Source organism: Haliotis rubra, unplaced genomic scaffold (assembly GCF_003918875.1).
Source record: "Haliotis rubra isolate DU_JTF1 unplaced genomic scaffold, ASM391887v1 Scf483, whole genome shotgun sequence".
NCBI classification, from domain to species: Eukaryota; Metazoa; Mollusca; class Gastropoda; order Lepetellida; family Haliotidae; genus Haliotis; species Haliotis rubra.
This window is the reverse complement of record NW_025767172.1, coordinates 754,143-778,702: the sequence shown is the minus strand read 5'-3', so window position 1 is coordinate 778,702 and position 24,560 is coordinate 754,143. Positions and strand designations below refer to the sequence as shown.

At 39.8% G+C, this 24,560-nt stretch overlaps 1 protein-coding gene across 3 annotated transcripts in view; it reads left to right on the top strand.

The window, feature by feature from the left end:
• LOC124291134 overlaps positions 1-24,560 on the top strand; it is a 118,041-nt gene that overhangs the window by 54,650 nt on the left and 38,831 nt on the right. For all 3 annotated transcript variants that reach the window (XM_046728045.1, XM_046728044.1, XM_046728046.1), the window contains exons 5-6: positions 7,944-8,071; positions 8,588-8,839. In XM_046728045.1, coding sequence (XP_046584001.1) covers positions 7,944-8,071; positions 8,588-8,839 — 380 coding nt within the window. The remainder of the gene's footprint in view (positions 1-7,943; positions 8,072-8,587; positions 8,840-24,560) is intronic.

Below are 24,560 nucleotides of genomic sequence, written 5' to 3'. Positions count from 1 at the left end.
GGTGGTGGTCTGTAAATAATTGAGTCTGGACCAGACAATCCAGTGATCAACATCATGAGCATTGATCTATGCAATTGGGGTGCGTTGACATGTGTCATCCATGTCTGAGTCATCCATCCGAGTCTGACCACACGATCCTGTTAGTTTCCTGTTAGTTTCCTGCTCAAGACCGATTCTAACTGGGATGTTCACGGGTGCAGATTCTCAACAGGTGAAGCCAGAGTGTTTTATAGGTTCTGATAACAGTGTACGAATGTAAGGAAGAAAGTAGTAGAGACAGGCAATAAACTCAGATTGGTAATGGACAAAAGGAAGGCCAGGATAATTTGCACTGATTGGTGATAGAGATGAACTAATGGAAGCAAAACTTAATAGCCCAGATGAATTGAAACCCAAATAGTTAAATCATGTCCCAGATACTAGACAGATATATTCTCTAGTCATGGTTCATGGATGGTTTTATCTCTCTTATTGGGGGACGGTGGGGTAGCCTAGTGGGTAAAGCGTTCACTCGTCACGCCGAAGACTCGAGTTCGATTCCCCACATGGGTACAATGTCTGAAGCTCATTTCAGGTGTCCCCGCCGTGATATTGCTGGAATATTCCTAAAAGGGCAGTAAAACCAAACTCACTCACTTACTCTCGTTTTTGTGTGGGTTATTTCCAGCCCACCCATATCTTTATAAACATCCCACCGGGCTGTGTCCTGTGTACAGTCTACATCATTCAGTTTGACCGTCAATCAGAATTTGTACACTCATATGCTTAGAAAATTAGAATGTACTAAAGTTAAAAAAATAATATTTCTATAATATTTGTATAAACTCACCAGAAAGCATTAATTATACCATATTGCTCTTCCAAACTCACAGGAAGTATTCACACATCCCTCTGCTTAAAGGGAATACCCAATTTGCTCCGTTAAATAGATTGTGGGTACAAATACATCCCGATAATTTGATATCGGAACACACACATTATGAAGGAGTAACCTGCTGGAGGGGTAGGCAATATGAAGTGAGCATTTTCTCAAAACGCCATTGTTTGATATATGTCACTATGGGTATCATTAACAGGAGAGGTAGGTCATCAATTCTGACCACTTTACATAATGTGGTCATGCTGGTTTGGGGATCTCTAAAACTAAGACAATTATAAGGCCTCTGATGCTCCACTAGTAGGGAATATGACATGGTTGGCCCGAAGACAATGTACTGTAAACACTCTCTAGTTATTATTATTATTATCTTTTTATATAGCGCCGAGTTCCAGCTAGGCTGCTCACAGCCGCTTTGTTTTACCGTCGATCATAGGATGTCAATCTCAACGGCACCTCGTATTATCAATCTCAACTCCCTAGGGATCATACAACTCTTGCAGCCACTAGGCGCACTGAGTTAATGTGGCCTTCCCATCCTAACGAGGTACCCATTCACAGCTGGGTGGACTGGGACACATAGTCACGGTACTTTGTCCAAGTTTACTGCACGTTGCTGTACCCGCAACTAGGTGCCTGGACATATTCATGTGGCCTCCATCTGGTCATTTACCAATGGATTCGTGGGTTCCTTTAAGTGCACGGGTCTGTGTGCTGTACCCTAGGGGTTGTGACAACACTGAAAGAATCTGCACACAAAGTTGACTCTAAGGTTTTTACACCCGGTCACAGGTGGGCTTGATCCCAGCACCTCAAGCTCTGAGTGGATCACTACACTAGCGCTTTAGACAGCTCGCCCACCATGCCCCTTTTGATGGACTAGTTGTAGGACACTTTAATGTGGCCACAAATAATCCTAATACCGGTATACACCTTCAACACACATTTCAGTTTCTTCTGGAATTGATATAAAAAGCAAGGTTCTATGGACATGTGATGTTCTCATGATCATCCCACCTGAAGTTCATCAGAAGGACATGTTCGTGATCAGACGTATGGAGATTGAAAGAACTCGGCCTATGACACTGTCAGAATCGGGCATTGTATGTTTTCACCTACCCAGAAATGCGAGACAGTTTCTGCAATCAAGTTGTGAAAATGGTGCCAAGCGTCATAACATTTCTGTCATGTATTCACAGCATGACAGCGTGGCATGTCAACCCTGTTTGTTATTTATTGATAACATAAGAAGCCTTTGTAAATTGGTCAGTGTTTCAATTAGTCTGCTGCGATTGTGTGGGCTTTCAGCGAGACTTTTGTAATATTTAGGTTAGTTTTATAGTTCTGGGACAGCATGCCGACTGGATATGATACAGAAACTTGATGTTAGACTGACTGACTGAGTTTAATTTTACGTCGCTTTTAGCAATATTCCAGCAATATCACGGTGAGGGACACCAGAAATGGGCTTCACACATTGTACCCATGTGGGGAATCGAACCTGGGTCTTCGGCGTGACGAGCCAATGCTTTAACCACTAGGCTACCCCAAAGCCCCACTTAATGTTAGAGCCCATTTCTGGTGTTCCCCACCATGTTATTGCTGGAATATTGCTAAAAGCAGCGTACAACTAAACTCACTCTCTCACACTTACTTGATGTTAGAGCTTGGTCAAGTACTTATTACATGAAACTCTCGGATGTCAATGGTGTTGCAGACCTATGAAGATCGGACTTCGAATAGGTCTTCACCCATGATTGTCGTTAGGGACGACTAACGAAATCGGGTGGTCAAGCTCGCGGACTTGGTTGACACATGTCATTGTATCCCAATTGTGTAGATCGATGCTCATGATGTTGATCACTGGATTGTCTGGGCCAAACTCCATTATGTACAGACTGCCGCCATATAGCTGGAATATTGCTGAGTGCGGCATTAAACAACAAACAAACAAACAAACAAACAAAGCAATGGTGCTGCAAACCAAGCAATAGAAAACGGAGGAATTAGCAATTCAAGGGGACACAACTCTGATGCAGTGAAACTTAGATACTCCTGCCCGTGCCTATTTTGATGTTATTTGAAAAGATATAGCATCTTTAATATTCTTGACAGATAGTATTGACAAGAGGAATTTTTATGATATAGTTGACAGTTAAACATGATAGGGCAAGATCTGGAATAGATATGATCCATGACTGTTAGATGAAATGACATGTCACATGTACCCTTGTGTCATGTAAGTCGATCACTTAAGAACTGTCGCTGAATTTTCAAAGTTATATTCATATAATCTTATTTTCAAATCTCTTATCTCTAAACCTGTTTATTTATGTCAAACATTTCCAAAATCCAGGTATTTTTACTGCTTTTCACAATCGCGGCATTGCCACCCTCTCACTGTCAACATAAGTGACCAAGAAAGCTACGTCACACAAGTTCGATCATATGATTGGCTGGCTTGTCGCGTAAACAGGATGACTTGTATGGACAATCTCTTGTGTCAAATTCAGAGTTAGACTAGTCCCAAGTAATTTTATGGTATTTATGTCCATGAAACGTTCATTTTATTTTTCAACACTTCTGAAAACGATGAAAAGTCACAAATATTCAGCTTATATACAAGTATTATGCAGGGAGTTATTCTTCAGGCTCATCGTGGCAGGCACCAAACCTCAGAATGTCGACAAACACCACGAACTGGCTTGCAGAAACGTAAATGTGTTCTGTGCTGACATGTAGGGTGGGTACATTGTGCCAAGGTTGTATTTATCAATGAGGTAATAGCTCGAACCTCATCAGGTACAAATTGACGGAAATTCTCAAAAAGCATTAAGTTTTCTATAAGAAATGGCCCTTACTTGTTTCCAAAGTTTTAAATTTTGACAAGGATATCACGTGTCATGTTACATGTAGACCAGAAACGTAAACAAAAAGGAGACAGGTGTGCTGTCAATTTACAACGTGTGAAATAAATACTGTTTACATTTTATTTGAGCTAATAAAGTTACATTATTGATCTAGGGTTAAAAAGTAGTTGTTTGTTGAATATAAGCTATAACTTCCGTTTGGTAACTTGACACGAAACATTTTCTGGTCCAAACGAATAAAAGCGGTGTCACCAGAAGATCAAAGCTGCAGATATCGTAAGTTATCGCTACGTATCGCGACAATTACCATTCAAAATGGGCGATTGAAGTTACATGTCGATCGAACTTGTGTGACTTGACGATACTATGTGTTGGCAGTTATTTGCATAAATCTAAGTGTCGTGTACTTGACAGATATGATAGGATATGAAAGATCCGTCCATCCGTCTGTCCATCCATCTTTCCATCCAGGTTAAAGGTTTTGTATGTCACTACCAAACACATATGAAGCCCTTGGTGTCCCCCACCATGATATTGCCAGAATATTGCTAAAAAAAGGTGTAAAACCATACACACCCCATCATTCTGTCATCCATCCATCCATCTATCCATCCATCTATCCATCCATCCATCCATCCATCCATCCAACCAGCCAACCAACCAGCCAGCCAACCAACCAACCAACCAACCAACCAACCAACCAACCAACCAACCATCCACCAACTCACCCATCCATCCATCCATCCATCCATCCACCCATCTCACCAACCCACCCATCCATCCATCCATCCACTCACCAATCCACCCATCCATCCATATCCATCCATCCATCCATCACAAACAAAATGGTTTGGTGTCACGAGGGGGGATGGGGGAAAGGAGGAGATGTTCCTTTCAATTCATTGGAAAAATTGTTTCAGTCAGTGTAAAAAGTTTTCTCACAAAAAATTTCGGTCAAGTCCTCTTTGTATTACAACCATCCCTTAAAATCTGTAATTCTATCCCTTTCTGTGCACAATTTTTTTTAAAAGTTCTAGAAACCTGACTACCCTCACCACTCCTGAAATTTTAATTGCCATCTTTGTCTTGACAATAACAGAAGGAAAGATGTAACTTTTCAATAATTGTAATCAAACTGAGTGATGTGGTTGATGACAGATAGCTGTGGGGCCACTAACACTACTGATGCGACCGAGAAATTATCTTTACACACCCCAAATACAGACATGGGAGTAATTGCTGCAGTAGGATCCTAAAAAACATCTGAGTGATGGCTGAAATATTTTCTGATGTAATGTTCCAGCTATTGTCTAAGCACTGTTGTTATCTATGTGGATGTTAGCGACAACCCTTGGGATGATTCGCCATTAGGGAATGTGGGATGGGCGGCCCTTCCCATGACATGAACTCATTCCAGGGTCTAGTATGGAAGATGGTCAAGTGATTTACATAACATGCTACATCGCACATGTGTTTACAACTCATCTTGATGATTCAGAGGGGAAATAACTGATATTAGTTGTTTTATCTGCAAGAATATAATGATGTTTTGAGTTCTCTGATATTTGATTGGAGGAGTGTTGAGGTACTGGAGGAACATTCTGGGTAATTACGTCCCCAGGAACCTATGCTTCTTCGGGGCAGTGGGGTGGCCTAGTGGTTAAACCGTTTGCTCATCATGCCATCATCAGGACTGGGTTTGATTCCTTTCATGGGTACTATGTGTAAAGCTTATTTCTGTTGGCCCCGGGCGGTGGGGTGGCCTATTGGTTAAACCATTTGCTCACCATGCCATAGACCTGGGTTTGATTCCTCTCATGGGTACCATGTGTAAAGCTTATTTCTGTTGTCCCCGGGCGGTGGGGTGGCCTATTGGTTAAACCATTTGCTCACCATGCCATAGACCTGGGTTTGATTCCTTTCATGGGTACTATGTGTAAAGCTTATTTCTGTTGTCCCCGGGCGGTGGGGTGGCCTATTGGTTAAACCGTTTGCTCACCATGCCATAGACCTGGGTTTGATTCCTCTCATGGGTACTATGTGTAAAGCTTATTTCTGTTGTCCCCGGGCGGTGGGGTGGCCTATTGGTTAAACCGTTTGCTCACCATGCCATAGACCTGGGTTTGATTCCTCTCATGGGTACCATGTGTAAAGCTTATTTCTGTTGTCCCCGGGCGGTGGGGTGGCCTATTGGTTAAACCATTTGCTCACCATGCCATAGACCTGGGTTTGATTCCTTTCATGGGTACTATGTGTAAAGCTTATTTCTGTTGTCCCCGGGCGGTGGGGTGGCCTATTGGTTAAACCGTTTGCTCACCATGCCATAGACCTGGGTTTGATTCCTCTCATGGGTACCATGTGTAAAGCTTATTTCTGTTGTCCCCGGGCGGTAGGGTGGCCTATTGGTTAAACCGTTTGCTCACCATGCCATAGACCTGGGTTTGATTCCTCTCAGGGGTACCATGTGTAAAGCTTATTTCTGTTGGCCCCGGGCGGTAGGGTGGCCTATTGGTTAAACCGTTTGCTCACCATGCCATAGACCTGGGTTTGATTCCTCTCAGGGGTACTATGTGTAAAGCTCATTTCTGTTGTCCGGTGGGGTTGAATATGTTAAAAGTGTTGTGAAACCTTGATCCAAGTAATGACCCATGTAATGATCCAAGCAATGATCCACTCAGTGGTTTATACAATAATTCAAGCAATGACCCATTCAATGATCCAAGCAATGATCCCTTCAGTGGTTTATACAGTTATTCAAGCAATGACCCACGCAATGATCCAAGCAATAATCCCTTCAGTTATTCATACAATGATTCAAGCAATGACCATGCAATGATCAAAGCAATGATCCAAACCATTATCCAAGCAGTTATTCAAGCAATGATTCAGCCAGTGATCTATGCAACAATCCATACAATGATCCAAGCTTTGATCCATGCAGTGATCAAAGCAATGATCACTCAATCACCTCCTGTCTGATCAAGGCCAGGATGCCTTATAGCAGGCTTGTCACATTACAGGCTATCCAGCATGTACATACAGCAATTTGAATTTGATGCTATGTAAGTTGTTGTATTTTATTTCAAAAGAAGTCAAATAACACTTCATTCATGAATGAATGGTGCATGGCATTGTATCCCGATTTCATTAATTGATGCTCATGACGACAATCACTGGACCGACGCTTGACTCAATTATTTACAGACTGCTGTGATATAGTTTCAACGTAACCAAAAGCAACACACAAAACTGCTGAGTTATCAAAAAATGTTTGACAATTTATGGTACATACTGCGTGTACACGTGAACGCGGAAAGGGACGCAGGCTGTTGTCAGTGACAACCCAACCTGTGTCATTGCCAAACCATGACCTGCTTACCGCAAAAAATGTACAACTTGAAAATCGTTAAAATTTATACACGCACACTGACAATGTGACCATTTGAAGAGGCACACGTTTTATATCCACGTGATAAACAGGACATGGAATGCTTTGACATCTTATCCTCTTTGGTGGATGACATATTGTGAATCAATTAGTCTCAGCTTTCTTCCCTAAGCTTTTTTTCATGTCCGATTCTTTGCAATAGATCATGCTCAGTCAGGCGATGAAGTGATCGATCAAATGATTGATTGCTGAATGCAGCTGATGAACTAGTTTTTCAACATCATAGTTTTTACTGAAATGTGGAGAACAGGTGTGAAAAATGTATTGATAAGATTCTGTTTTGAGAGTTCTGTCTACGAGACGTTTTAAATATTTTTCGTGAATTTCTTTTTATTCTTGGCAAATTTTGAATTCTAGTGTCATTCAGACATTCTTTTGGTTACTTATTAGGAAAACACAATTATAAATGCATGATTTATGTATCCATTCCCACACAAACATTAAAACATTAGGCAGAAAACATTCTAACTCATTGTTGGTGTGTATCATAAACATGCCCTAAATTTAGTTGGCGGGGGACACAAGAAATGGGCTTCACATTGTACCCTTGTGGGGAATCGAACCTGGGTCTTTAGCCTGGTAAGTTAACGCTTTAACCACTAGGCTACCCTACCACCCCCCACACTTTATCAGAACACGTTTAACACGTGAATAATAAAGTGCAACAGAACTAAACAAATCACTTTAACCACTAGGCTACAACATTTATCATTTTTAAGTTATCGTTGTATGTGTTTCTGTGTTGTAGGTGGGCGTGGACCCTTCCAGTCTACCCCCCAGAAAGATGTACTCTCACTGCCAGGAAGTGTGTCCGGCTTATCAGACACTCTCAGCTATCCCAGCCTTGAGGAGCTTCAGGAAGGGGAGGCAACTGAGGTAGGAGTAAATTCTTCACAGATTTGTTTTCTGAATGTCCCATGTGACCGATGTGCATAAAGATCCGCAAATTTTACATAAGAAAAATGGAAATGCATTTCACTACATGCTTCAAAAATTATTAAAAACAGAAATAGAGACACTTATCAAGCACTTTCCTCTTCTATGATGAACTTTTTGTGAAGTTACTGAGTTGTTTTCATTGATATGAATGTTGTTTACAGCAGGGTGAAACCCAACTCACTCACTCTACCCATGAAGATCTTCGTTAGAATTGATCTTCAGTAACCCATGCTTGTCATAGGAGGTGACTAACGGGATCGGGTGGTCCCGCTCGCTGACTTGGTTGACATATGTCATCGTATCCCAATTGTGTGGAACGATGCTCATGCTGTTGGTCACTGGTTTGTCTGGTCCAGATTCGAATATTTACAGACCGCTGCCAATATAACTGGAATATTGCTGAGTGCGGTGTAAAACCTCACTCACTCACTCACTCCTTGCTTGATCTTTCAGCTTGAGAGTGACACCTCCTCTGAAGGGACGTCCAAGACACGAAGCAATGTGAGCACTACCAGCAATGACAGTGGGGTAATAGGCGGTGCTGATGGGTCACATGACCTCTCGTTTGAAACTATCTCCGTTGACAGCCCAAACAGCAGCCTCAACAACCTATTTCCCCGATTGGACCGTGCTGGCATTTATTCAGACAATGAAATCAAGAAGAAACAACGACACTCAAGTAGTCCACAGACTGGTGAGACTGAGGTAGGTCAAGGTCACTAAATGTCAAGGTCATTGAATATCAAGGTCATTGAATGTCAAGATTAACCAGACAAGTATGGCAGGCATAGGGTGCTGAAGACCAATTCTAACCCAGATCTTCACAGATATTTAAAACAAAAGATTTTTGCTATGTATTTCATATCTACATGACCATTAACAAGAACTTTTATATTGTTTCTGAATCATAGTGAGACCTGTGAATACCCGGGTTAGAGTTGGTCTTCAGCAACCCATGCTTGTCGTAAGAGGCGACTAACAGGATTGGGTGTCATTGTAGCCCATTTGCATAGATTGATGCTCATGATATTGATCACTGGATTGTCTGGTCCAGATTATTTACAGACCGCCGTCATATATTTCTGAGTGCGGCATTAAGCAACAAACAAACAAATGAGTCATAGTCTAGTTTTATTAGTTTTATTTCAATGCTACACCGAATCACACTCCGTGTGTTGGAGGTAAAACTAGGTCACATGGTTGTGGGATTCTCACAATATCATGTCACCTTCGCACAAAACTGTATGTGTTGCTTACATGGACACAGATATGATCCGTAATGCATATTCATTTGTGTGAGCATGACCAATGATCTTTGAGACAATCGTCAAGGAAACAGAAGATACTTCTGATGTGTAAATATCCACATGTAAATCAGTGGTGAAAAGGAAGTTATCAAAGCAACCAATGAGAGTGGATGTTACGATTCTATTTACGTCCAATCACAATTCTTGTTTTAAAGTGGAATATAACACAGTCTGTCTCACTACTCCTTTTCCATGTCTGTGAATTTAGAAGAGCTCTTGATTCTAGTCAGTCATGAGTGCCTCCATAAATTTACAAGACTCCCATCCTTCACTCTCTTTTTAGAAAAAGGAATAATACTCTTTTATACTTTTTTTTTACCCTTTTATTGTTTTTTTTTAGATATCACAACATGTACCACATACATTTTCAACACAGCGTACCGTGTAGATCCAGGCATGTTTTATGGCATACATTTCAATATGGCAGAGTATGACAAAAAGGAATTATGTAACAAGCTTGTGGCATGAAGACCAGGAGATGAAGTTTTCATATCTACAGTCTGTGTAGAGAAGCTGCTTACTGACGTTATATGTGATGCCTGGTAACAATAAAAATCAAGTTCAGTACATCGTTTCTTATTTCTTTGTAACCAAATATGATGTGTTTTACATTTGGTTCTAAATTTTTTCCAGTTTTATATTTGATCCATTCCAAGAAGTGTTGCCACAAGCTTTTTACATGTACACAGTCAAATAAAAGACTATAACTGCTTTATTCTATGGATGGTGAGAAATCCTCCCTTCCCTACATCTGTCTCTTTTAGGCGTATCCTAAATGTTACACTGTTAAGTGCCCGATCATTGTATGTTTTTACGAAATTATCAAGATCACAGAATAGGATTTTTTATGTCAATGGAAGGCCATGGTCAAGGTCACCTTGCTGTTTTCAGGTTGTTCTCAAACTTCAAAGTAGGTTAGGTCAACAGTGGTCAAGGTCCAAGTAGTCACCTTGCTGTTTAAAACTCAAAGTACTCCCAAGTATCTTAAAACCGCAGCTACGTTCTATTCAACCCAAAATAGACTGTAGCTAGTCCACAAACAGTTTGGGATGGTCAAACATGAATGAAAATACAAGTTTTGCCATAGCGACGAGGAATATCTCTTGACACTGACTTTAAGAGTCAGCCATGACATAAACAAACATTGTGAGCTTGCTCTTGACTGAGTTTTTGAAAGGGCTTGAAATAGTCAGGAATCAATATGTCAACAAATGGATGTGAACATGCAATGATGGTGTTTAATTCATTGGATACGATGTTTCAGTGTTCTGGTATATCAGACATGTGTCCACTGTAAGTCATATTGGTGATATACAGTGCTTATATCTGTTGTAAGTCAGGGCTGTGATATATCTGTTATATCTGTTGTAAGTCAGGGCTGTGATATATCAGACATGTCTGTTGTAAGTCAGGGCTGTGATATATCAGACATGTCTGTTGTAAGTCAGGGCTGTGATATATCTGTTATGTCTGTTGTAAGTCAGGGCTGTGATATATCAGACATGTCTGTTGTAAGTCAGGGCTGTGATATATCAGACATGTCTGTTGTAAGTCAGGGCTGTGATATATCAGACATGTCTGTTGTAAGTCAGGGCTGTCAGACATGTTCTGTTGATATATCAGATATGTCTGTTGTAAGTCAGGGCTGTGATATATCAGACATGTCTGTTGTAAGTCAGGGCTGTGATATATCAGACATGTCTGTTGTAAGTCAGGGCTGTGATATATCAGACATGTCTGTTGTAAGTCAGGGCTGTGATATATCCGACATGTCTGTTGTAAGTCAGGGCTGTGATATATCAGACATGTCTGTTGTAAGTCAGGGCTGTGATATATCAGACATGTCTGTTGTAAAGTCAGGGCTGTGATATAGGGCTGTGATACATGTCTGTTGTAAGTCAGGGCTGTGATATATCAGGCATGTCTGTTGTAAGTCAGGGCTGTGATATATCAGATATGTCTGTTGTAAGTCAGGGCAGTGATATATCAGACATGTCTGTTGTAAGTCAAGGTGATATATCAGACATGTCTGTTGTAAGTCAGGGCTGTGATTTATCTGTTATATCTGTTGTAAGTCAGGGCTGTGATATATCTGCTATGTCTGTTGTAAGTCAGGGCTGTGATATATCTGTTATGTCTGTTGTAAATCAGGGTTGTGTTTTAGGACATGTTAATAAAGTCAGTGTTATGATATACAGAGCTTACATCGGTCATACATCAGGGCCCTAATTGTCAAAACATTCGTAGCCCTAAAAATTCTTAACTTTGATCGTAGCCAATGTGTTAAGAAAGGGCATAAGAAGTTTGTAAGGCTACGATCGTTTCGAGAATAGCTAGCCAGGGTTATAAAATAAAGGATACATTTAAACTTTCAAGAAATAGCACAAATTTTGTAAGATGTGATTTTACTAAATACTCCCTAAAAGAATGGAAACATTTGCCAAAGGTATGACCTACATAATTTTGTGCCAATGTCAAGCTGTTGACTGTAGTGTGGGTCATCATGACTGTGCTCCTACTCAACAAAATGTTCTTGTCAACATTTTAAATATTGACGATGGATTTGGAATCAATGTCAGATTGACCAGTGTGGGAGTTCCTGCAGCCGAGTTGCGCATCACATGCACATTGACAACAACGTGGTGTAACATGAAACTGGCGGCAGTAGACAGATCGTGATGTTGGCTTGTCTAGCTTTCAATGGCCAGGAATTGATGGCAAATGAAAATAGTCACCCCATGTTCGCAGATGCTTCAGCAGATGGAAATGCAATTTTGATGGACAGTTATACTTCTATGTGGGCTAATATAAAAGCATAGTTGGTTTGTGAGTTAGTGAATTGTTATAGGGACTAATTCAGGGCAGCCATCATCCAAATATTTAAAAAGTCCAAAACTATGTACTCGAGACATGTGAGACTTTATTGTAAAATATATGTGATGCTAACCTGTATTCTCAATCACTACTGTACATCCTTATCACTACCCCATTGTACATTGACTTGTCAGCCCATTAATTATTGTATAAGACATTTATAACCTTCATTGGTCATCCCCCTTGGCCGTGTCTGCCATCACATCAACTGGTCAAGGATGTGCTATTGTTTTTCTGTCTGTCCATTGATGAGTAGTCGCCTGTCCATTGTTGTCAAAAACTGTATATATATACTTAGTATGCTCACATCTAGACACAAAAAGGGTACAAGTCCGGGATTCCGACTGTCTGTGTAGGGACGACCACGAGCGGGATAATGCTGCTCGTTGGAAACGCCCTGGGGTTGAGCAGGAACTCCGCTCACCTCATTTATGTCTTGTGTATTTGTTTGTCATGTAACTAAAGAAGTTTGAGCTCAACATATTCCTTCGTCTTGTCAACGCATTGTATGTACACCTCATCTTAAAACATGAGCTAATTCCCCAGTCGACGCATATCCACGCGTTGACAGAATGACGAAGATGTGCTGTTAGTTACAAAGCTTACAATCACATTAATCTCATGTCACAGTTGTTTGTTTGCATTATGGTTGTTGTCTGACCTTGACCTTGGATTCATGCCCTTGATCGTGGAAGTCTGGAGGTGTCCCTTATCAACATGGAAGATCTGTGATAGATGGTGCTAGCCATGTTGAAAAAGATAACATTTATTGATAGTGATGTAGGAGGTTGTATTCCGAATTTACAAGCAGAGTGACACATACGCTCAGATATGATATTTGACAGCTTTGATTCACGATTTCACATTTGTTTCATATATTCAGGTAAAGGGACCACCGACCCATTGTACTGGAACAGAGCATGATTAGGTACCACTGTAACATGAGAGCTGTGTATAAATACACGTACATTGAGAACATTAGTGTAACTAAGATATTATGTCACAGATAACCCATTGAAAAAGGAATCATGTTTCGTAGCAGCAAGAAATTTATATTTTCCAGATTATTGCATATGTTATGGTTAGTGGAGCAAAATAATAAGAACATTTTATCACGAATTGGGAACGTGAGAATATTGAGGTATGAGATTGGATCGCAGGTCAAGGTAAAATGGGCACACGAGGCAAAAGTGCAATTTATCCTCGACAACTGGTATAATGCAAAAAGGGCAAACACGTTCATTTCATGGAATTTTGTAATATCTACCCATTTCTTTTAGAAGACAGTGATTAGATTCAAGAAATTTAAAATATTAATTAAAAAAATGTTACATTGATAAATCGAATACAGTTATGATATTGAAAATAATTCCTTTATAGCAATGAACAGTTCAAGTTTAGAGCAAAATTGAATATTTTCATGACAGATTTGATTCTCAGTGTCTACACATCTTTGCTTAAACTGATGTAAGAATAAATGAGTCCATCCAACACTCTGTTGAATCCAAACCTCAGCGAATCCGTAAGAAAATAACAATGATTTAACCTTGGGTGCCCTGCAAGCACTACCATTATTGAAAACATGTGTTTCCTTTCCTGTGACAGTGGACAAGGTATTTGGAAACAACATATGATGATCCGATTTTTTTTCTTGTCTTAAACAACAGTATGTACCATTCAAACAAAATGAAGTCATGCTGTTAATTATCTGTCTTGGCTAGACACACCAGTGGTTGATATTATGAACAAATGACCCACAGAATGGGCTGTGACATGATACACAAACAACACTCAACCGAGTCACTTAACCTGATGGGGGCGCTGGGGTAGCCTACTGGATAAAACGTTTGCTTGTCACGCCGAAGACCTGGGATCGACTCCCGACATGGGTACAATGTGTGAAGCCCATTTCCAGTGTCCCCTGCCGTGATATTGCTGGAATATTGCTAAAAGCGGCATAAAACTAAATTCACTTAACCCAACCATTTGGTGCAGTTTAGGTCTACAGCCTATGTGGTTTAAACGTATTTTTATTCATGAAAATGAATTAGGATTGGTGAAGCAGCATTACTGCTTATGTTAACACTCAGCTCCCATACAACATATAATATAACATGAAATGAACGATGTGATGTCATCGATATTAACTATTGCATAAATACAACACACCCCCCACAACCATTGTGTTTTGATGATAAAATCGTGGACGTATTCAACTATTTTCTGGTTTACACAATTATGCTTATGACGCCGGCGCACACGGGAAGTTCACGGTCGTACTGTCACTTTAGCATTAACAACATATTGAATAAGAAACAAGGCAGTGTCTGAATGCACATTCATGTTTATTCATTCAAATAAAAACAAGGTATATTTTGTTTACTTTGTGAAAAAGACACTGATCTTACTTTGTATTTTGTGTGCCGATGCCTCAAGTGACATGTCCTCAGCTGCACTTTCCAAGTTCTGCACATAATACAGAAGTCGTGTTACCGTGAATTGTGTTGTTACATCATTTGGACCTAATTGCATCAAAGGGTTGCTCTGTCCTTCATGTGCCGGGTTTTACAGATTCGTTTTCATAACAACTTGTTCGTTGGAACTGAAAAACAATGCCGATATCCTGAGTAGACAGATTCCGATGTTTACAGATGTTTCTAAATGATAGTTAAGTGCATTTCTGCTGGGACTGAAACTTTGTGCTGATGTAGACAGAGTGCCGGTGTTTACAGAGGCCGATATTGCCACTGTAGTTTAATCTTAATTTTTTTCCAGTGGTTGTCATGGAGATATAATTGAGTCTTCCTGACAATGTTATGCAATGATGATTATATGTACAGTAAACTATAGTTATATTGAACTGAAGGGTGTCACTACTTATAACTACAGTTTGTTATACTAATTTTAACAAAATCATACTGCAAAAGCCTTAGAGTGAGAGTATGGTTTTACGCCGATTTTAACAATATTCCAGCAACATACAATCTCCATTTGAGATTTGGGGCAGTGGGGTAGCCTAGTGGTTAAAGTGTTCGCTCGTCATGCTGAAGACGCAGGTTTGATTCCCAACATGGGTACAATGTGTGAAGCCCTTTTCTGGTGTCCCCCGCCGTGATATTGTTGGAATATTGTTAAAAGCGGTGTAAAGTCTATCTCACTCACTCCATTTGAGATTTAATTTCACATTCAACCAATGTATAACGCAAAGAAGTCTAAAGTTAAGCTGTACATATTATATCTTGTTCTTAAACTAGATTGCCTGTTTTGGGGTTGTCTTTTTTCATTGTCCTGGTAATAAATACACAGGCATTGACATTGTCAGCTGTGTCAATTGTTTGTCAATATCATCTCTTAAGGGGACCTATGGCAGGGCACCAGATAAGGGCTGTATCGGCGTATGTACGGATAAAAAATAAGCACGATATGGTAGGAAATGATTTTGAAAACATAGCGGATACACACCACAGCAATGGTGTACGGTCTTAGAATCATTTACAGACATATTTATCTGAAAAAGCATTGTTTATTGCCCTGTTAACACAAGAGCAGCAATGTTGTGGTGCATATGTGAAAGGAAACACAAGATTACTGATACTCCATTAAATTCCATTCTGTACTCTAAATGTACTCTTAAGGTTTTCCAGTACTCCTGTATTGAAAAATTATCTGGATCCCTGCTATGGTGTATTGTGCGTGTGTGGAACTTTGTGTGTAACAAAACAAGCAAACTGCTGAAAAATAAACAACCAGCCATTCATTACAGGAATGGGTTGGGTGTTTTTTAATGGCCAGACCAATTTTATTTCTTGTTTTACGGATCCACCTGTTGTATTTTTTCAAGAATAAGAAAACAAAATGAAAGTTAATTTTCCCCGCTCAAAAAATATAATCCTAATGTTTTATTGGTCAAACATTTAATTTTACAAGAAAAGTTTTTTTGGATTGTGTTTTCCCCATATACACATCATAAATTGCCAAAAGTAAAATACTTTTAGTATTTATTTATTTTTATTTTTATTTTTTTCCCCTCCTGCCTGTAGGTTTTCTGAGGACAGAAATCCGTAAAACAACAAATAAAATTGGTCTGGCCTAATGTATTGAAAATCATTATCTTCCCTCGATGCTGGTGATATTTTTTAATGTCCCACTCATGTCCTTGTACATATTTCTCCTTGAAAAGACAAAAATTAAAAGCACTTTGTATTTTATGAGAAAATGTCCATTTATTCATGGTGCTCCCCAAGAGACTGCCATATTTTATGGTCACCCTCCCCCGACTTCCTTGTCAGTCAAATGTGTTACAGATGTTTATTTTTTCAAATTACTTTTTTTATCATTGTATTGATCTTCAGAAATGGGAGAATTTAAAAAAAAATTAATCAATAATAATTAATAAAACAATTTAGTGGACAGCGGGGCTTGGGACAGTTCCAAACCTATTTTAATGTGACCATAATTTTGCTGGGCTGGTGGTTATTTGCTCACTGGTTCCACGTCCAGAGTGAGGGTGATGATGGTTCAGGTGAGGTGAAGTTGGGTTTAATGCCGTACTTAAGAATATTTCACTCATATGATGACATGCATGCTTGTGTATGTGTGGCTGCTTGTACTAGCCCAGACTTAAGCTGGTTTAATTGTGCCAGCTCACTGAGATACCATGCCACAGTTAAGTATGAATACCCCACTCAGACATAATATACTGACTCCCGAGCCGACCAGTCCTTGTTGTACCCATTAATGCCGAGCGCCAGTCAGGGACCAACAAGTACCAATTTTAATGTCTTTTGGTATGACGCAGTCGGGGATCGAACCCACGACCTTCCGCTCTCCGGGCTGACGCTCTCAGCACTACACCACGGAGGCGGTTTATTTACAGAGCATGCAGGCCTATACCTTGATGCTAGTTTTCCCACAAACCAAGGACTTCACACAAGGGACAGTGACAGTATACAAATAAACATGATATTAAACTGACATTAAAGCAAAACATATTGGATGTTGGATTGGATGTCGACACACCAAATCTTTAGCGGATCAAATTAATTCACCAAAGCAAAGTGTAAATACCTCTATAAATATACACACACATTTCAAACCAAAGTTATATTTTGGGAACTAGTTTCTGAAAAAAAATAATATTGTGACCTTGTGATTCAGAGCCAATTTTCCTTCTAAGAACATATAATCATTAACTTACTGAATTTCCTGTTGTTTGTATCATCTACATAAACGCCATGAACCAAAACATGCTGGATCGATGGCACCTGTCAGCAGGCTCATTGTCATTCTGTCCAAGACACAAAAACCTAACTACCATAATGAGTTGAGCCACATTCATTCATCTCAATCTGGTCTGTGTGCCTGTGTGTCATGGATGACCTTGACCTTGACCTACCCTGCAAAATACCCAGCCATCTGATTGGCATATTTTATTTGTAACATAATATCTTGATGCTTGTTTCACAAGCCCCTGTAAGTACTGGTTTGCGGGTCATGGATAAGATGTCACTTATATTTTGGAAAAACGTTTTTTATGTATTTATGCGTTAAATGGGGACTGATATTTTATCATAGGAGTGGGGTGTCATGAAAAGATGTCATATGTATTTAGAACGGCCATGAAAGAATGCTTTGTACAGCATCTACAACAGACTAAAGCTTAGTCTCTGAATTTATATAATTTTGATAGTAACAAACAAGCCCATTTAAATTGAAAAGGAGCCCCAGGGAGACTGCAGTGTAGATAGGGCTTGGCAGTAGGGAAAATAATGTGGTTCAGGGATTGTGAGACAGACTACATCAACAAGGCCTGTGGATCTTCTTGACATCAGTTTTTCTCTGACATTACATTGACCCACTGTTTTTTTAATCATGATAGTATTTTGAGCAGCATTTAACCAAACCCAATCACTCCCAGATTCTGGCCTTGTTAACGTTGTTTGATAAAGTAATATCATTTGATAAAGCAATGTTGTTTGACAAAGAAGGTTTCTCTTTGTTCCCTGATGTCATGAAGTGTTTGATGTTGCGCGATATCCTGTAAACACTCTTTAGCCATTACGTCTGACTCATCCGACCACAACATCTCAATAGATCCGTTATTACAGATCTTCACACAAAGCACAACTATTTATAGGATAAGTACCATCCAGACCTCTAAAGACTTTGATGTTGGGTTCTGCAGGTGTTTAGGCGTGGCCTACGTTTAACCCACGTTCCACACTAATGAACATATCATGTTGTGGTGGGGAATAGATTGATCATAAACTACAACTGTTTGAAGTATGCAATTAAGACCATGGCGGGATATAGATTGCTAACCTATTTTTGTTTGATTACCACTGCAATAATTACAGAAGTTATGTCATTGTGACTGTAGCCTAGGCAGTTGGAACTAAACACGATTCTGGGAAGCGTCATTTGTGGTGTTTCTTTGATGGATTTGTTTGATACTCTTGAAGTGATTCTATATATGTGTCCTTTGCGTCCATGGTTTTAGTTTGTTGTTTTGTTGTGGTTTGTTGCCTTGGTGTTAGGAAGGGATGCAGCTGATTTATGTTTGAAAGTTGAGCAGTTAGTGACGTTGTCTGTGGTCATCTGGAGAGGTCAACTGTCATCATGGAATGTTGATTTATGGTTTATAGTAACAATATAGATGTAATAGTATCATGTGTTAATAAAGTCTGGATAAACCAATGTTTGATAGCCTGAGCACTAATCATCATTTACTTTGCTCTTGTAATAAGCAAACATTGGGTGCTGGGGTCCTTATGGGGAGACGAATATTGGGTGCTGGGGTCCTCATTGGGAGAGACAAACATTGGGTGCTGGGGTCCTTATGGGGAGAGATAAACATTGGGTGCTGGGGTCCTTATGGGGAGAGACAAACATTGGGTGCTGGGGTCCTTATGGGGAGAGACAAACATTGGATGCTGGAGTCCTCATTGGGAGAAACAAACATTGGATGCTGGGGTCCTCATTGGGAGAAACAAACATTGGATATTGGGTGTTAAATCATTAAAATAGTTAACCACAAATGTGTCATTCAATCGAAATATATTAAGAATCTAGAAAGCAGAGGTGATGTATCATGTGTTAATAAAGTCTGGATAAACCAATGTTTGATAGCATGAGCACTAATCATCATTTACTTTGCTCTTGTAATAAGCAAACATTGGGTGCTGGGGTCCTTTTGGGGAGACGAATATTGGATGCTGGGGTCCTCATTGGGAGAGACAAACATTGGGTGATGGGGTCCTCATGGGGAGAGACAAACATTGGGTGCTGGGGTCCTTACGGGGAGACGAACATTGGGTGCTGGGGTCCTCATTGGGAGAGACAAACATTGGGTGCTGGGGTCCTTATGGGGAGACGAATATTGGATGCTGGGGTCCTTATAGGGAGAGACAAACATTGGGTGCTGGGGTCCTTATGGGGAGAGACAAACATTGGGTGCTGGGGTCCTTATAGGGAGAGACAAACATTGGGTGCTGGGGTCCTTATGGGGAGAGACAAACATTGGATGCTGGGGTCCTCATGGGGAGAGACAAACATTGGGTGCTGGGGTCCTCATGAGGAGAGACAAACATTGGATGCTGGGGTCCTTATGGGGAGAGACAAACATTGGGTGCTGGTGTCCTTATGGGGAGAGACAAACATTGGGTGCTGGTGTCCTTATTGGGAGAGACAAACATTGGATGCTGGAGTCCTCATTGGGAGAAACAAACATTGGATGCTGGGGTCCTCATTGGGAGAGACAAACATTGGATATTGGGTGTTAAATCATTAAAATAGTTAACCACAAATGTGTCATTCAGTCGAAATATATTAAAAATCTAGAAAGCAGAGGTGATCTACATGACCTGATGGTTCTAGTTGTTCTATCTCATCAAAGATCATTGCCCTGGTTCATTGACAGAGTGAGTAGCACTATATAGTATGACCAGGAATTTTTGGAAATGTTTTTGTATTATAAACAACCTTGACCAGCTATCAAGTGCTTGGTTTCATTCAAGAGAGACAACTCTGTTAATCCTTTTTCATTAGTTTGTGAAGAGTTATCCCCCTTTGTTTACTTGCTAGCAGACGACATTTTCAGTGATCCTCAGTATGGATTATTTAGAGAAGAGGAAGTTGATTTGAGAGTATTATAACAAGATGTTTAGATCAGCTCAAGTGATTTCAAGTAGAACAGGCATCCCTTTGTCCACTGTTTATCGTGTTTTGAAAAATATTGCACTTGGATATGGCATTGAGCGCCAGGGAGGCGCAGGTAGGCCCAGAAAATTGACTGTCAGTGACAGGAGGCCGCTTGGTATTCTTGTTTCTAAAAACAAATGAAGGAGTTTAGAAAACTTAAGGCTGGATATGATTGATAGAGGAACTGTGGCTGTCTGTAAGGAGACAATTAGAACTGAGCTGCATGCAATGGGTTGGCAGAAAAGCCGAGGAATTCCATCACCGATCATGAAACCTGAACAAAAGGAGTGAAGGTTGAACTGGTGCTTACAGCATAGAAATTTTAACTGTGACAATGTGATTTTCTCAGATGAAAGTTCTGTGTGGCTGTTTCCTAATACACTGAAATTCTGGACCAAACAAACTGAAAAACCTTTGTATCAGTGCCCAAAGTACAGTCCGAAATTTAACGTGTGGGGTGGCATATCTGTGTTAGGGGCAACGCCCCTCTGTGTATTTGAAGGGAATATGAACAGTGAGCGGTACACAGATATTCTCGAGGGACATTTACTTCCATCTGCTCACGTGTTCTATGGAAATTTTTGATTTTCCAGCAGGACAACAACCCAAAACATCGTTCAAAGCATTCACAGGCCTGGTTTCGGACCCAAAATATGACATTATTAGATTGGCCAAGCTATAGCCCTGACCTAAATCCAATAGAAAATGTTTGGGGACTTATGAAGGAAAGTGTCAATAAGAAAAATCTGACAAATATTGCTGAAATGAAAGAAGAGGTGGTCCGATATTGGGACAGCATGGATGACGACTTTCTAACTTCTTTGATCAGTAGTATGCCCCGCTGCATTGAAGCCTGCATTGCTGCCCATGGTGACTTGACAAAGTACTAACTGTTCACCTGTCCTGAATCTGGAGTTATGTTCTGCTAATACTCACATTGAAGACATGTAGAAAATGAGTACCACTTTTTACTGATTTGTACTGTCTATGATGATCTACGTAAACGTTTTATCCCTGTCGATGTTTTCATCCATCCAACCTTGTGTAAATTTAATCGACTGATGAGTAATGCTACTCCTGTTTTAAGAAATCTTGCCATGTTTATCTTTTATGCTAACAATCGTCGTCGCTACAGCTTGAAGGCTGCCAATGTATAACGTTGTACGATGGGCCGATGGCCTACATTTACATGAATAAAGACTATACTATACATTTAGTACGTGAGTAATGAGTGAATTTTTTTAAAAAAAATAACAATCTTTAAATTCTCAATAATTTCTGGTTGTACTGTAACTCCAGTAATGAGACAATGAACTTGGTACGTGATCTCTACTGACAGGATGTGGGGAAGGGGAAACAGACTGTCATGCAGAGGACAGAGGACAGCTTGTTTTGATGCAATCTCCACGTTAATTGATTGCTGGGCTAATTGACGCAATTCCGCTATTGAAGAGCTTTGTTGATGCTACAGCCCTGTCTATGTACCCTGGGACTCGGAGTTGATGTTTGACTGGAGAGGCTTTCAAGTTATTACCATTACAGTCATCGTGTGTGTGTGTTGACAGAACCACTGGTTTGGGTTATATTTCTGGATGTATTGATCTGTGGATTGAAAAAGTTACAAATGGATTAAAATCAATTTTCTTTCTTTAGATAGAGTCTCATAAATACATTGAAGAATGTCTGCTGGTGCAATTTGTAATCACTGCCCAGTTTTAACTGATGTGTTAGGGAGTGTCCTTATGACATAATGCAAGTCAGTCTTTCCCTGATCTTGAAATATGGGGCACAGATCAAATCATGAAAGATGGGGCACAGATCAAATCATGAAAGATGGGGCATAGATCAAATCATGAAAGATGGGGCACAGATCAAATCATGAAAGATGGGGCATAGATCAAGTCATGCAAGATGGGGCATAGATCAAATCATGAAAAATGGAGCACAGATCAAATAATGAAAGATGGGACATGGATCAAATCATGAAAGATAGGGCATAGATCAAATCATGAAAGATAGGGCATAGATCAAATAATGAAAGATGGGGCATGGATCAAATAATGAAAGATAGGGCATAGATCAAATCATGAAAGATAGGGCATAGATCAAATATGAAAGATAGGGCATGGATCAAATAATGAAAGATAGGGCATAGATCAAATAATGAAAGATAGGGCATGGATCAAATAATGAAAGATAGGGCATAGATCAAATAATGAAAGATGGGGCATGGATCAAATAATGAAAGATAGGGCATAGATCAAATAATGAAAGATAGAGCATAGATCAAATCATGAAAGATAGAGCATAGATCAAATAATGAAAGATGGGGCACAGATCAAATCATGAAAGATGGGCACAGATCAAATCATGAAAGATAGGGCATAGATGAAATAATGAAAGATGGGGCATAGATGAAATAATGAAAGATGGGGCATGGATCAAATAATGAAAGATAGAGCATAGATCAAATAATGAAAGATAGAGCATACATCCAACAAAAGAAAAATAAATCGTCACATATGCAGTTTGGGCTACGACTTCATATTAGCTTACACAATTTCTGTGCTTTCAGTGCCTGTCATATGTTGAAGTGTAGATTTACAGTGTACAACATTGTAAAGGTACATTAAGTGCCATGTTTCATTTATAGACTGTTGTTGGCGATTCCTTGATTCAGATAAAAAACCACTCTAAACTTGCACTGCTTCACTCAATATATTAGCAAGCACCAATGAGTTCTTGTTTTGTTTGTACAAAAATAGAACCAAAATAGAACCATACTAGATGTAACTCCTGAGGCCTCACTGTGCGTGTTTGGTTCCAAATCCAATTTAGCTAGGTTATATCTACAGGTAATGTAGGTCTACAGTGAAAACAGAGAATGTTTATCAGCCAATTAGATATAATTCTCTGACGTATCATGCATTGCGTCCAGTTCTGGTGGGAGTGGTACCTAGGGTTACGCTACCAAACTCATGCAACCAAAATATGTTAGCACCATAAGAGCTTTAAGTTAAACAGTGAGAGATCATTTTGAAAACATTTCAGAAATTTATGTTTTACTACGGAAGCTATTTTTTCATAAGTAAAAGAGTACAACAAGACTACTTCACTGCCATGTTTGAAGGATTTTTGTGATCAATATGCCAAAAGATAGGTAGAAAGATAATTTAAAGACTGCTACAGAAAAATGTTTTTGACTTTAGCAAAATAGGTTCAAAGCATATTTTAACAAAACTCAGAATGTTTTCAGCATGTTCTCTTAACCTATGAAGAACATGATGCTTGGTTGTATGAGACACTGTAATTTGATGTGCGCTGTTCCTAAGGCGTACCAGGTCGGTGGGGTAGCCTAGTGGATAAAGCGTTCTTTCATCATGCCAAAGCCGCGGGTTGATTCCCCACAGGGGTACACTGTGTGAAGCCCATTTCTGGTGTCCCCCGCCATGATATTGCTGAAATATTGTTAAAAGCTGCATAAAAACCACTCACTCACTCATTAGGCGTATCAGAAACATTTCAGTTTAAATTTATATACATGTATTTATCCCTGTCAAAAGTATGTATACAGTGAAGCCTCGTTAATCCGGACGGTTCGCGTTTCTCAGTAAATTCGTCCAGTTCGAATAATCGGACTACTGAATCAAGACCCAAGTTGCTTCCCTAAGAATTACAAAAGCGACACGAATCTGGATAAAACAAATAAGCATTTAATGTAAAGCTTAATTCATCACATCAATAATTTTACCGAGTGACATCCATGTTGATCCGGCGTGTCTGATCCGTCCTTCCTCAGCACAGGTGAGGTAATGTCTAACAAGCGATCTATTGTAGTATGCCTTGAATGTCGAATTATTCCTGCATCCATCGGTTGAATATGAGGCGTGGTATTTGGTCACATTTCGCAAAGTTAGCGAAGCACACTTGTGACTTGCAGCATTGTCGTAAAGCAAAATCACTTTTAGTCCCGTGACGGATCTGTCTGTCAAAGTACATTAACCAATCACAAAACAGCTCACTTGTCATCCCGCCTTTGTTTTGTG